Source organism: Delphinapterus leucas, chromosome 3, assembly GCF_059928025.1.
Source record: "Delphinapterus leucas isolate spDelLeu-1000000601 "Yukka" chromosome 3, BTC_Dleu_Yukka2, whole genome shotgun sequence".
NCBI lineage: Eukaryota > Metazoa > Chordata > Mammalia > Artiodactyla > Monodontidae > Delphinapterus > Delphinapterus leucas.
In genome coordinates, this window is record NC_143131.1 from 144,533,454 (window position 1) to 144,547,641 (window position 14,188).

The following is a 14,188-nucleotide window of genomic DNA, read 5'->3' on the forward strand; positions in this document are numbered from 1 at the left end:
CCCACTGTTGTTATTTTGGACATCATGCACTTTTCAGTGTCCAGGCCTCTATAGTGCCCAGTCTGTTGGGCTGTGTCCTATTTTACACACACAGTGAGTGGGACTGGGGGAGGAGTAGGGATCTGATTCCAAACACCCTGCCCTCCTCCCACAGTGCAATCCTACCCTTTACAAATGTAGTTCTACTCAGTGGCAGATAAGCAAACTCTAGGTGTCTACCAAGGGCAAAGATTGAAAATAAAAACAGCAAGCAAAACAACTCTCCTCAGTGTCACTTTTGTGCTACTGGATGCTAATCCCGAGAAACAGGCAGAGACCTCAGATTTGCAGGTGAAGGAGCAAGGCTCAGGGAAGAGAAATGACTTGCCTAGGCTCACACAGTGAGCAGTTGCTGTTCTCTCCACTCTCCTGAGACTGCTCCCTTTTCTCTACCCCGTGCCCACCAAGGCAGTGAAAAGCCTCAGAATGTTTCCTGTGTCCTACATTTTGAAATTCAGATGAGTGTTTTTTTCTTCTTTTCATGCAGTTTCCCTGGAGAAAGTGCTTCAGGGCAGGAAACTGACCACATAGGTTGCATGTAATCAGAGCCTTTCTTTACTTTTGCCTGGCTTATAGCCTGACCTTCAAAAAGACTGCACTTGCTGACTCAAGCCACCTTTGTTTCAGGGATTAACCTCCTTGCTCCGAAGCTCTTTAGTTCTGGTTTCCCATTTAAAATTTTGTTTTATCAGTCTTATTTTAATGCATCCTTGTAATAAGCAGCCACAGTACTTTTCTGGAAAGAGCTGGACATATTAATTTAGTAAGTGATTGCCAGTTCATGACTACTTTGAAAATACATTTGGAAGTCTGTTAGACTGATTCTAGATATCTGAGGAATTGGTATGAAAATTATTAGGTTTTATCATGCATGCACTCATACCCATATAGAGTTTTCAAACTGGAATTTATAGGATCCTAAGAGTCCGTGAGGGCCTTAGATGTCTAAGGACTCTGAGATCAGGCCTGGTCTTATCTTTTTTGCATGCGGGGAGTTCTGCTTACGATTCCAGTTGAAAAACAGTTCCTCTGCAGATATAAAAAAGTGAAAACCATAGTGTTAGTAAAAAATTAGTCAAAATGACATAGTAGAAAATATATGGGTGTGCTTATATCACCGTCTTGCAGAAACCTACAAAAAAATAAAATCCAGCCAATTGAGAGATGAATCAAAATGTTGAAATTTGAACAGCTGTGATAAGAGGAAATACTGGCAAGCATTGAGTCCAAGTGAATTGATTTGTCAAAATTAGTGTTAAAAGTCATGATAATTACGACTAGCAAAAAGAACGTCATTGTTCGAAAACTGTAAAATGTAACCACCCCCCCACCCCCCCACCCCCCCACCCCCCCCACCCCCCCACCCCCCCCACCCCCCCACCCCCCCCACCCCCCACCCCCCCACCCGGCAAAAAAAAGAATACAATTGAGAAGTGGAGAGGGGAATGGAATAGAATAGATATAGTCTTGAAGACTCAAAGCACATTTCTCCAGATATCAGCAAGGATTAATTCTTGGTGGTAGGAATGTGAATATTTTTATTTTGTGTTTTTCAATAATTTTAAACTCTCCCCTCTCCTCCACAAGGAGAAAAGAAAAGAAGGAAGGAAGGAAGGAAGAGAGGAAGGAAGGGAGGAAGGAAGAAAAGAAAGAAAGAAGAAAGAGAAAGAAAAGAAGTAGAAAAAGCATGGGCTTTTGAATCAGAAAGTTATTCTCTGCTCCACTTACCCACTAGCTTAGTGATCTTAGGGAAGTAAGCCTCAGTTTTCTCACCTGCAAAAATGTATTATCATCACCTTGCTTCTGGGTGTATTATGAGGATAAAATGAGAGAAGTAGAGAAGCTGTTTAGCCTCATGCCTGGCTCCTAGGTGCTCTGTGTTGAATTCCATCTCTTTCCCCCATTAAACAGAGCTACACTGAGACTGGCAGGTATGTATCTATCTTAGCCATATCGCCCAGGGAACACAGAAGGTGACCCTCTGATCGCCTGGAGTGGGTGAGGCTAGCCCTTCTTTGCCTGTGCACTAAACTTACTCAGCCAGATGAATGGGGAAAACAAAAATCTGAGCTGAAACCTTAGGCATGAATGAATTTCCTTTCACTAGAGCTCTAATGGTTTTAGTATTTCCTTTTAGATAATATTTTATTGCAATAAAAACCCAAACAATTCAGAAGGGTGCCCATTACTAAGCTTTCCTAATAGACATCCTAATGCCTATTTCTTTGTCCATATTACATCTCTCAGACTGCCTCTCTTACCCAGAGGCAGCATAAACATTCTGCTTCCTGATTTTAGATGTGGAAAACACATGTGTTTATTAAGTAGTCAGAACTCCTCATGGGGGAATAAATGTGAAAAAGGAGTGTTGTTTTTCCCCAGTCACTTCCTTCAGTTATATTTGGTTGACATCTTTCCAGATATTTAACAACATCTCAAAAGAAGGCTTCAATTCCATATGCAGTTTAATGCTCCTCTCCTCCTTCCCTTTTCCTAGCTTAAACAAGGCTGGGGGTAGAGGCAGCTTGGGGTGCTCTCTCTCTGATTCTTTGACTTCCTGATCAAATACGCCAAAAGATCAGCCAGTCCCCTGCACGAATAGTCATGTAGCTGGGGAACAAGATGCCAGATGCCCGCTATATCTCTGAGTGAGTCTTCTGGACTGCATCCTTCGCGCTTGGATTTGGTCTGGGGGTGAGAGAGCTCTACCATGCACTCCTAAGGCAACAACAGCTACCTCCGAAGACCAACTCCCATCTCCTGATTACTTGGACAGTGGTGAGGGGATGTTCCTTTGGGGGTATCCCAGGTTACTTAGACTCTTCCTTATGAGCCCTTCAGAGGGAATGTCTGCTCCACTCTCAGTTATTTGCTACCTGACTTCCTTTCCAGAACAACAGCGAAGGTTCCATTCCATCCACTGATACACATACTTGCCCGGGTCATGGGGGCCCACTCTTAGTGGTGAAGAGGATGGGATTTCTAGACAGTGCTTTCCAAGGTGTTTTTGAATTTCATTTACCAGTAAAATGGAACAAGGGGAGGGGATGAGGGAGGAAGTTGACATAGCTTAACCTCCTAAAGGTAAGGCATAGCTTTTATTGTCATTGTTTTCTAAAAAATGGGACTATACTGTACATACCATTCTGAGACTTGTGCTTCTCACTTAAAAACGTCTGGAATTCCTTCTAAGCTGGCACGTGTGAATCACCTCCACCTTGGTTCAGCTGCAAAGAGCTCTGTGTGAAGAGTTCCGAATCTCCCACTTGCTGAGTGGGGTACACCCAGAGCCATGCCACCTCTTCTCTACTGACAACTCCACCGAGAGTAATCCTGACCCATCTGAGTCCTTTGCTTTTAGGGCACGGTGGGGTGGGGGGTGGGGGACATTATGTGCACTTAAGAGGGTATTTTTTTAAAGTGCCACTTTGCAGGGAGATGGTCCTTTGTTTAGATCTGCTCTAGAAACAGGTTGGTATGAAAGGGACTCCATTTTCTTAAGTAAGGCTGTTTCATTGTAGGGAGTTGGTAAGTGAAGTTTTCTTCCCTTTTGCTTGTGGATGAGGCTAAAACGTCAGTAAACTTCCATTATGTTGAATTTGAAGAATGTTTCATTTACTTTGTTGTTATGGGAATATGTTGAAATGACATCACACACACACAAAAAAAACCCCACAAAAAAACAGGGCTTCCCTGGTGGCGCAGTGGTTGAGAGTCCGCCTGCCGATGCAGGGGACGTGGGTTCGTGCCCCGGTCCGGGAAGATCCCACAAGCAGCGGAGTGGCTGGGCCCGTGAGCCTGGCCGCTGAGCCTGCGCATCCGGAGCCTGTGCTCCACAATGGGAGAGGCCACAACAGTGAGAGGCCCGCGTACCGCAAAAACAAAAAACAAAAAACAATATTCAAATTCTGTAGGTTCTGGAAATAAAATAGAAAACATGCCTAAGTTTCTCTGGTTAATGATGATGATGATGGGTTTTTAAATGACATAATGGTATATAGTAATTTTTTTAACACTTACCATATGCCAGGCACTGTACAAACTCTGAATTGCTTATCTAATTTAAGCCTATGAGATGGGCACTATTATTGTTCACATTTTACAAATAAGGAAACTAAGGCTTAGAGAAATGCACTAACTTGTCTAAGATCACGCAGAAGTTGCAGATCTTCATTCAAATCCAGGCTTTGATTCCAGAGCTCATACCCTTAACCACTGATTGATACTGGCTTCTGTTACATTCTTCTTAATGTTATTAGATATTTCAATCAAATAGGAAAGTGAAATACACCCAGGTCCACACCACTCAAATAGATATTAACATTTTTCCTTGTTTAGTTCATACATATTTTTTTAAAGAAATTAACATTTTAGGTGCAACTGAGATCCCCTGTTTACCCCTCTCCTATTCCATTCTTGTCTTTTTGTCCATTCTACAGGTAACACTCATCCTGAAATTGGTATATCTTCTTCCAGTCTAAGGTTTTGCACCTTTACCAGATGTGTTCACCTTCATAATTCTGTTTAAACAATAGTTTGTGCAACAACCGTGTATGGTAGCTGTTATTTTCCTCATTTGACAGGTGAAAACACTGAGGCTTAAGTGACATGACCAAAGATCACATTGCCCGGAGAGGGCAGAGAGAGGACTGGATTTCTAGGATATGGATTCTTTTTTGAGCTTCTGGGATGCTTTTAACTTCTCCTTTTTCCCCTCCCCACGCAACTCCTGGGTGGTTAGAGAATTTAGGTACACTTCATTTTGATATTTGGAATGTGGGAAAGGAGGACAGTTGGAGTTTATCATTTTCCATAAGAATGGTAAAAAAAATTTCCTTTCCTCATATTCCCCAGGATGCACTTTGTGAGTTTTCTATTTATAAAGTTTTCATGGATAGGGTTAGACAAAAAAAGCCTTTTCTATTACTTAACTGAAAGGGCATTAAGCCAGGGGACACGTCCTGGGGTGTGGTAAATGCTGTGTTACCCTGAGCCTGGTTTTGATCATGGCGTCTCTTGTCATGGATTTTGCTATGTGTGCCAACTATTGTTATCTGCCCAGTCAGGTCTTGGAGTACAGCCAGATATAACTGGCCAGTGACCAGACTAGGGAGTGGACATCAGGGGTCATAGAGATCAGTGATTCAGCAGGGTTGGGGATATCAGAAAAAGTCCTAAGGACAGCTCTGATGCAGTGGATGCTTTATCATCATCCAGCAAGTGGAGATGGTGGTAAGCCTGTCTCATCAAGGATCACTGGGGATTTATTTCTGAGAGCACCTAGCCCAATGTCATGTACACAGTAGGTGCACAGTCAGTGTTTGTTGAACTTAAATCTGGGAGCCAGAATGTATATGCTGGCAGTAAGCGTCAGTCGATTTCTTGCTCAGGAGTGAGTTGAAGTTTTGCAAATCAGGATACCGACAAGGGGTGGCAAGTCACTGATTCTCAAGGGTGAGAGAGGGCAATGTCACTGGAATTCAAGGGTCCCAGATGGAGCCCCTGTCGTGGAGAGCCAGATGTGGGCAGACTAGTGGTCCCTTGGTTGTTTTCCTACTATCTGGTGGATTTTGGTGGCCTTGGCCAATAAGGTGGATTCAGGTCACTGCAACCAAGAAACCCTTAACTGTATCTGTGCTTTAAGAGAACGTTATCTGTATTTGTGTTCATCGCATGGGGGACAATGTGGTGGAACAGCTTTGAGGGCTGGCTTTGAAGCCACACAGACTTGCCCTTGAACCCTGGCATGTGATTTGGCCCAGTACCTCAACTGACTTGAATCTCAGTTTCTTCATCTACAGAATGGGAATATTACTTAGCTCACAGTATGGATATGAGCACTGAATGAGAGAATACATGTACAACACTTAGCATATAGCTTTGTGTGCATTAAGATCCCCTGATCAATTAATGGTAGCTCGTAATGTTACAGAGATGCTCTTATATCTTGTTTGTTGAATGGGAAAGAACTGCAAATAAAGGAGGTTGTTCTAGTGCAGTACTAGAGTGTCACCTCCAGAGTCAGATGCTTGGGTTTAGGTCTAAACTGCATTACTCACTAGCTGTGTGACCACAAGCAAGTTGCTTAATCTCTCTGTGCCTCTCTATTTTCATTTGCAGAATTGAGGCAATAATAGTACCTACTTTATAGAATCATTGTGAAGATTAATTTATAATTTGAAAAAAACAAAACAAAAAACTTTACCAGAGTTCCTGGCACACAGCAAGCACTATTATTAATATAATATAAGCATTATTGTTCACAGTTAATTATTACGGATAGTTATAGGGAGAATTATTAGAGGAGTGTGAAAATAGAATGTGCTCTTCATGAAGTAGAAAGTTTTCCACCACTGGAAGTACTTAGTGGGGTTGTAGTTTTGGGGATTCAGATGTTGGGAGGATGGAAATATTAGGCAAATACCATGCTCCTTCTTCCATTAGACAGGAGGCACAGTATGATGGCTGTTTACGTTCAGATCCTGGCACGGTTACTTATTGGCTGTGTAACTGTGGTCAAGTTACTCAACTTCTCTGTGCCTCAGGTGGGCCACTCTTCTGTAAAATGGGATAATTGAATTTCCCACCTATGTGGTTGTTATGAAGATTAAAAGGCTTCATATATGAAGAGTGCTTAGAACGTTTTTTTATTCCAAACCTGAGATTCTTTCTCTCCAGCCTCCATTCCTTCCTTTCTCTCTCCTTCCTTTTCTTCTTCTCTCCTTCCTCTACCTTTCTGTCTTTCAAAATAGGAACCACTTTGGGCCCCTGTTGCTTTAGAACTTTCTTTATGACCTGACCCTCAAGCTGGCTCATGACTGGGAGGGTTGACTTTGCATTTTAAGTTGTTTGTTTTGGAGCTTGCACGTATGTCTGTTGAGAACATATTTCGACAACAATCTGTCAGCCCAGTAATGAGGGTTTGCTAATGAGGCGCCTGACAGACGCTTTTTATTTACAGAGATGACAAATGCCACTACTTGGCTGTGCTTGAATCATTTCAAAGGCCAGTAGGCTCATTATAGTCATCAATACTTGCTATACTGAGGTTCATTTTGTCCGAGGACTGTGTATAATTTGGATCTCTGTTAATTGAGTCATTTTTGATATTCCTGCAAAGGGAAGAATCTCGTAAAATTCCTGTCGTTTTACCCATCCCTGAACTTGTCTGTTTTGTAATGACTAACTTCTGCAAATCACATTTTAGACACAATTTGCTGCTGTTAGAACTGCGGCCATTATTTTAGGATGTTCGCCAAACTCCCTCAGACATTCTCAGCCTTTCTGTGTCCCTAAGGCAGAGGTTGAAAACATGCATATGAACACAGGAAGGACCCAGGCAGTTAATGGAAATAAGTGAGGGGCTAGGTGGAGGCTGGTGAGTTGGAGGCGCCAGCTTTGTCTGATGGGACCAGCTGCTTCTCACCACTAGCCAACTGCAACCATGCGGGAGCACTGGCCACCATCTCTGGGCCTCCTGTTCTTTCAAAAGAAGGATGAAATTTGCATTTTTATGTGAAATCCCTGTATTTGTGGATGCTTTTTGGAGATGTTGGCAACTAATTCAAGAAACTGTTGAATCCTAGGGCTTTGATCTGTACTTAAGGTCTAAAGCACTTCTCAGTAGTTTCTTTGCCAGTGAAAAACAAACAGCAACAACAAAACCCAGCAAGGAACTTGTACGAATAGATGAAAAACCTGTTTCTTTGTTTTCTCTTTGCAGACTGGTATAGGGGATACCTTCTAAAGCACAAAATGTTGCAGGTGAGGTCAATTTGTTTTTATTTGGGACAATATTGGGTGTCTGTACATGACCCTGCCAGCCCCCTGGGCACTCATCTCCCACTGTTGCTCCTCTGCAGACTGATTCCATTCCTCCCTCCTTGTGTCCTGTGATTTCCTCGCTGTGCCTCAGTGCCTTCCCCTTTCACTCATTCTTTAAGGTCAACCTCCAGAGCTCTCTTCTCCCTGAAACTTTTCCTAATATGCCAGTCACATATGATTTTTCGAGCCCCGTGGAATCGTGCATTTTTTATTTGAAATTTATCTCCTACTGCCTTTCTTTAGCATTGCTTGGGGCATTCATCATTTCCTCACCTATGTGTGCAACATGACTCTGAAGGGACAGGTCCAGTCTCCGCCCTCAGGGAGTTCCCCTGCCCCAGCCCCACAGCACACCGCCATCTCCATGGGAGCAAGCGCCTGCTTTGCTCATCTCTCTACATCTCACATCATCTAGCGCAGTGACCGGATGTCCCCAGTGTACACGCTGGCTGAATTTATGAAGGAATTTCCAAGTAGTTGATCAACTTCTCTTAATGGAGCTAAGCTTATAGAGCAAGGAAATAATAGATGCTTTTTCCTTCCTCCATCATGAACAATAAAATAAATCCAAAGAGAAAGAGATCTCAAATCAAAGCAACCCATATGCAACCAGGGACACTGTTGCCTCAGGACCTGACCTTTCCTGACTGTGAAGGGTGGCTGCTGTCCCGGGCAGGAGAGACGAGAGGCAGAACACTTTTCTCCCTTAGAGTGAGTCTTTCAGGCACTCCAGCCTTGCCCATCTGATAGGATGAGTGTCCGCAATGGGGTTGGAGCATCCTTTGGAATCTAGGGCTACTGTGGGATCCTGAACAACTGATAAAGAACTGGAGAGGAACCAGACCTAAAAGAGTAGATTTGGCATGTACCACTTGTTCTCTTGCAAGACTGAGATTATTCCTGTAAAGTTTGAGGTTTTTACCAGCTAGCAGCTTTTGGAAAAATCATGAAGACCTGGGGTCAGTTTTTTTCTGTAGGGACAAGTCATGCTATCTCACCTTGTCTTATCTTATCCCCAACAGGGCATTTTTCCTAAATCCTTTATCCACATCAAAGAAGTGACAGTGGAGAAAAAAAGGTATTTGCCATCCTTCCCCACACTTGACCCTCCAGTGGCTCATGGATGTCACTGTCCTGTCTACTTTGAAAACCTGACTTGGCAGATGTGAAGGATGCTCAGCCGATCCGTCGTCTTTGTGCTGTGTTTATTTATCTTCTTTCCCTCACTGGATGGGAGATCCAATGCAAATTGATTCGTGTTCAGATCTGATTCTGATGGGGTATTAGTAAATTTGGAGAATCAGACTTTTCACTGGCAGCTGCCTTTGAACTGAATTAAAGTAGATTACTCCTGAATAATGAGCTTGGAGGGCCCACCCAGTGAAGGAGGACATTAAAAAGGAAGTCCCTTGCATCTGCATAATGTAATTAGTGTCGATATTAGAGGCGGTTTAGTCTCCTGCCAGGAAGGCCCCTCTCAGCGGCTGTAGCTTAATGCAAATTTGCCAACGTCTTATCTTGTTAGCACCTGGGTCTCAATTTCACACCATTTTCTCTCGCACCTTAAATAGAAATATCGAGAACATTATTCCTGCAGAAATTCCTCTGGCACAAGAAGTGACAACGACACTTTGGGAATGGGGCAGCATCTGGAAGCAGCTCTACGTGGTAAGACTCAAAACCCTGCTCCCTGGGCTGGAAGCTTCTTGCAGTTTTTGGCTTGGTTCAAATATGGAATTTAGCCTTGACATAGTATAGCAAACAGTATGAGGCTATCAAGGCCCAGAGAAGTTAGGTGACTTTCTCAAAGCTATACAGCGAGCTAGTGACAGAGCCATAGTGAATGGGCATCTGGTGTGATCCTTCTGTTTTTTTTAAACTACTGAAAAAGTCATCAAACTTGAGTATGCTTAAGAATCACCTCGAGAGCTATTAAAAATTCAGCTTCCTTCAATGGGGCTCTGCATTTTAATAAACTTAGAGATTTTGATTTGGTGGTCTGCCGATAACACGTTGAGAAATACTGTTCTCGTATATTAATTAACTAATGAATGTTGTCCTCAGATCTATGAGGGAGCTTTGACCCTGGAAAACAAAGAGCGTATTTTATACGAGTTTTCCCTGTATTGAAGTAAATCTAATTTAAAATCCTCCTTTGATGTTTCTAAAACTAATGAAAGTGAGCAGCTAAGAAAACCATTAAACTGAGAGTGAAAATGTCAACCAAGGCTTACTGCATATTTGTTACAGCATCGTGTACACCTGCTGTTGCACACGCTCTGTTTGTAGAGTCACATTTTATGGTCATAAATGTTGGCTCCCATGTGGATATTTCATAATATATGGTAATGGGCATATTCAGTTACCATTCTATAAGTTTCCCAAAGGTTGTTAGGACAGTTTTGGGGGCAAACAGCAGACTTGAGGCTAAAGTGATTTATTATTTATTTCTACCACCCCTTTTACACATCACATACACAGGCACCGTGGAAGCTTGGCATTTTCCTTAAGAAATCTTTGAATTGCAAGTCAATCATGCCCTTTACCCTAGTAAAGTGATCCTTAAACCTCCAGTTTCATGATTCTTACCATATCTGCATACCACCCATGAAGTATTTACTTAAAACCTAAATTGTCTCCCTTTTTAGTAAACTTAAATGACTTACATAAGGAACTTTACAACATGCTGTGTCATTCCAACAATCCTCCAACTCTCCAACACCAACTGGATGCCCTATAATTCAATTCAATTCAGTTCTAACACTGACTCCCCAGAGTTTAAGGGCTCAGTTCTACACGACTGCCCTCTTCAGATGCCAGTTGCAAGTCCCGGGTTCCAGGCTCCCCACACATCTGTCCAACTTGGTACAAATTCGGGGACTCCCACAACACCCCTCCAACCTCACCTCAGGTTCCGTGTGTCGTTAGAACAACTCATAAAACTCAGGAAAGTACTACTTTTACAGTTTTATTATAAAGGATACAACTCAGGAACAGCCAATGGAAGAGAGACACAGAGGAAGGTACTGGGGTAGCGATGGGCACAGAGTTTCCATGCCTTCCCCAGGGAAGGCGTGCCACCCTCCCAGCACATCATTATGTTTACCTTCTGGGAAGGTACTAGAACCTCGTTGTTCAAGAGTTTTTATCCGCATTTTATTAATAGGCATGATTAAATGATTGAATCAAGTTCCAACCCTTCTAACCTCCCTGGAGGTTGGGGGTTGGAGCTGGAAGTTCCAACCCTCTAACCACATGGTTGGTTCCTCTGACAGCCAGCCCCCATTCTTGAAGCTCTCTAGGACTCATCTCATTAGCACAGACTCAGGTCTGGTCAAAACGGGCTCGTTGTGAATAAGAAAAGACATGTCTATCACTTAGAAAATTCCAAGCATTTTAAGAGCTCTGTGCCAGAAACTGGGGAGAAAGACCCAATAGGTATATATACTTTTATCACTTCACACGTGCTTCCCAAATGCACAGCCAAAAGCACTTGGCACAATTAGAACATTATTCAAATAAATACATGAAAACAAAACAATGTCATCAAGTAGTACCTGTCAAAAGCTCGGAGCCAAAGAACTTCTCTCTCTTTTCGTTAAAAAAAAAAAAAAGAAATTAACAAATGTGAGAGAGGGGTTAAAGTCATATTGCCATGAAACTGCAACTTTCTCTTGCCCTTAAACAGAAGGATGGGAAGAGACTAGAGGAGACTCACCATATGGGTCCCTAATATGTGTCTTTGTACCACCAAAACCATCTCATGTCCCTTGGGTTGTGTGCATGTTACACTTGGGGGAACACTGCCCTAGAAACAGGCCTTTTGCACCAGAGCAGTGGACCTGGTTCTCAGCCTTAAAGGGCCTGGCCTCTGAGACCTGCATTGCAGCAGATGTTCATGGCATTCCTATTCAACATGTAACTTTTTGGATAAGAGTCAGAAATAACCCCTCTTTTTTTAAACCAGGAGGTGATTGGGATTATTACTTTTGCTTTTGAGAAACCCCTGTGGCCCTGGGGGAGGAAACATGTCAATGACTCAGACCACCACCCAATCCCTTCACAGCTGGGTAGGGGCCAAGAGAGGCACTCGAGCCATGGCCCCTGAACATGCATGCTTGACTTTGGCCCAGTTTGCCAGATGGAGGCCCAAGACCTTCGGTGCAGGTGACTGCGATTGTTTCCTGTTTCTGCTCCTAGGCCAGCAGAAAGGAGCGGTTCCAACAGGTGCAGTCCATGATGTACGACCTGATGGACTGGCGGTCACAGCTCCTCTCAGGAACTTTGCCCAAGGACGAGCTGAAGGAACTGAAGCAGAAAGTCACGTCCAGAATTGACTATGGCAACAAGTAATGTCTGTTTCCTCCAAAAAGATGTTTTCTTTCCCCACCCACCCCACTTCTTCCCTTTCTTCTTATGAGAAGCTAGGTTTCATTTTTAGATGCGAGTTTGCCACTTTCTATTTGGGAGAAGGCTGTTACCAATGACCGTGCTTGTGTGCCTTTGCTATCACCCTCGCGGGACCCAGGGACATGCAAGCGGAGAGAGCCTTGCTTATCCAGTGGTTATTAGCCGGCTAGAGATTTAGGACACTCATTTAACCTACTTCCAAGGGGCTGGGGAGCACAGTCATGCTGGTTCACTTTCGGCTTAGTTGTCATTTTATTCCTGCATTTACAAAGCTCTCTCTTAAATCCCAATGTGAGACTTAATGTCCTTTCCTCATGCTACATTAATCTAAGCCACATGCCATCAGCTAACTCATATGCACAGTTACAAAAGCATTTCCTCAAAGGGAAAGAAGCAGAAATTGGTTAGTTTGAATGCTGTGAAGTTAAGGAGAGTGTGAAACAATTTTTTGAGGCAGGACAATGCACTAATGATAATAGTAATGATAATAACATTATAACTAACACTAACACCTAATCCAAGCTTATCATGCACCAGTCTTTAGCTTTGTGTTTCACATCCATTGTCTTATTTAATTCTTTTTTTTTTTATTTTTAAATTTTATTTATTTTTTGGCTGTGTTGGGTCTTTGTTGCTGTGCGCGGCTTTCTCTAGTTGTGGTTTGTTGCGGTGTGCAGGCTTCTCGTTGCGGTGGCTTCTCTTATTGTGGAGCACAGGCTCCAGGCGCGCGGGTCTCAGTAGCTGTGACTCGCGGGCTCTAGAGCGCCGGCTCAGTAGTTGTGGTGCACGGGCTTAGTTGCTCCACGGCATGTGGGATCTTCCCGGACCAGCACTCAAACCCGTGTCCCCTGTATTGGCAGGTGGATTCTTAACCACTGCACTACCAGGGAAGCCCCTCTTATTTAATTCTTATAACAACTCTATGAGGCATGCAGTTTTAGTATCCTCATTTTTTCAGATGAAGAAGGTGAGGCTCTTAAAGAGGTTAACTAACAGGTCCAAAGTCACATAGCTAGTAAATGGCAGAACCAGAATTTAGACCAGGCAATCTGACTCTAGAGCCCCTGGGCCTCACCATTATACTAGTTGGATAACATTTGAGAACTGTAAAGGCCCTCCCCGTCCTGATTATGTGAATGCTCTCCAAACATCCTACTTATTTGTTTATTCATCCCAACAACAAACATGTATTAAGCACTTATGATTGGCCTGATTTCCTGCTAGGTTTTTTGAGGCCACAGAAATAAAAGTTCCTGTACACTAAGGGACCACAGTCCAGTTAAGAGTGAGCTACAAGTAAACTATTGATATGTATTGTGGTAACTTTGATGGCTTAGGAGGCAAGAGCATTCTTAATTCAATTTGGAGAAGGAAGTCAAGGAAGGCTTCCTGGAGGAGGTGACCACAGTTAAATTTTGAAAGATAAAGAAGTGTTAAGTAGGTTTTTAAAAAAAGGGAGGCTGAGAGTGCATGAGAAAACATAGCGTGTTCAGAAGACTGCAAAGTGGATCAGAAGCCTGGAACATAGGGCCTGAGGGGGAAGTGGAAAGAGCCTATTAAGTGGGAATAAAAAAAGAAATTTTCCTAGCAGCCAGGCTTCCTTGCCTTTGTCACACGCACTAGGAAGATGATCCAAAGAGGAAAGCCAATGGGTCCAACTTATGGCTGCTTCCCATCCCAGGAGCACGATCCCTCTGCTGGTTCCCCTGCTGGCAGCTGGCAGGCGCGTCCAAATCTGCTTATCGTGCTCATCATCCCAAAGTGACAGGAAGGGTTTGCTCTGCAGCTGTTGCTGCCATTGGTACAGTGATATCTTTAGCTGAGCATGGTTGCAGGTGGGACGTGGGAATTGAGGACGTTTTGCTGCTTTGCAGTAATGGCATCTGTGACCTTCAGATGTTTCCTCATGGGGGCT

The 14,188-nt window shown here is 43.3% G+C and overlaps 1 protein-coding gene across 2 annotated transcripts in view; it reads left to right on the forward strand.

The window, feature by feature from the left end:
* DOCK2 (dedicator of cytokinesis 2) overlaps positions 1-14,188 on the forward strand; it is a 406,045-nt gene that overhangs the window by 23,175 nt on the left and 368,682 nt on the right. For both annotated transcript variants that reach the window (XM_022595138.2, XM_022595139.3), the window contains exons 3-6: positions 7,763-7,803; positions 8,886-8,941; positions 9,435-9,531; positions 12,064-12,212. In XM_022595138.2, the coding sequence (XP_022450846.1) occupies positions 7,763-7,803; positions 8,886-8,941; positions 9,435-9,531; positions 12,064-12,212 (343 nt within the window). The remainder of the gene's footprint in view (positions 1-7,762; positions 7,804-8,885; positions 8,942-9,434; positions 9,532-12,063; positions 12,213-14,188) is intronic.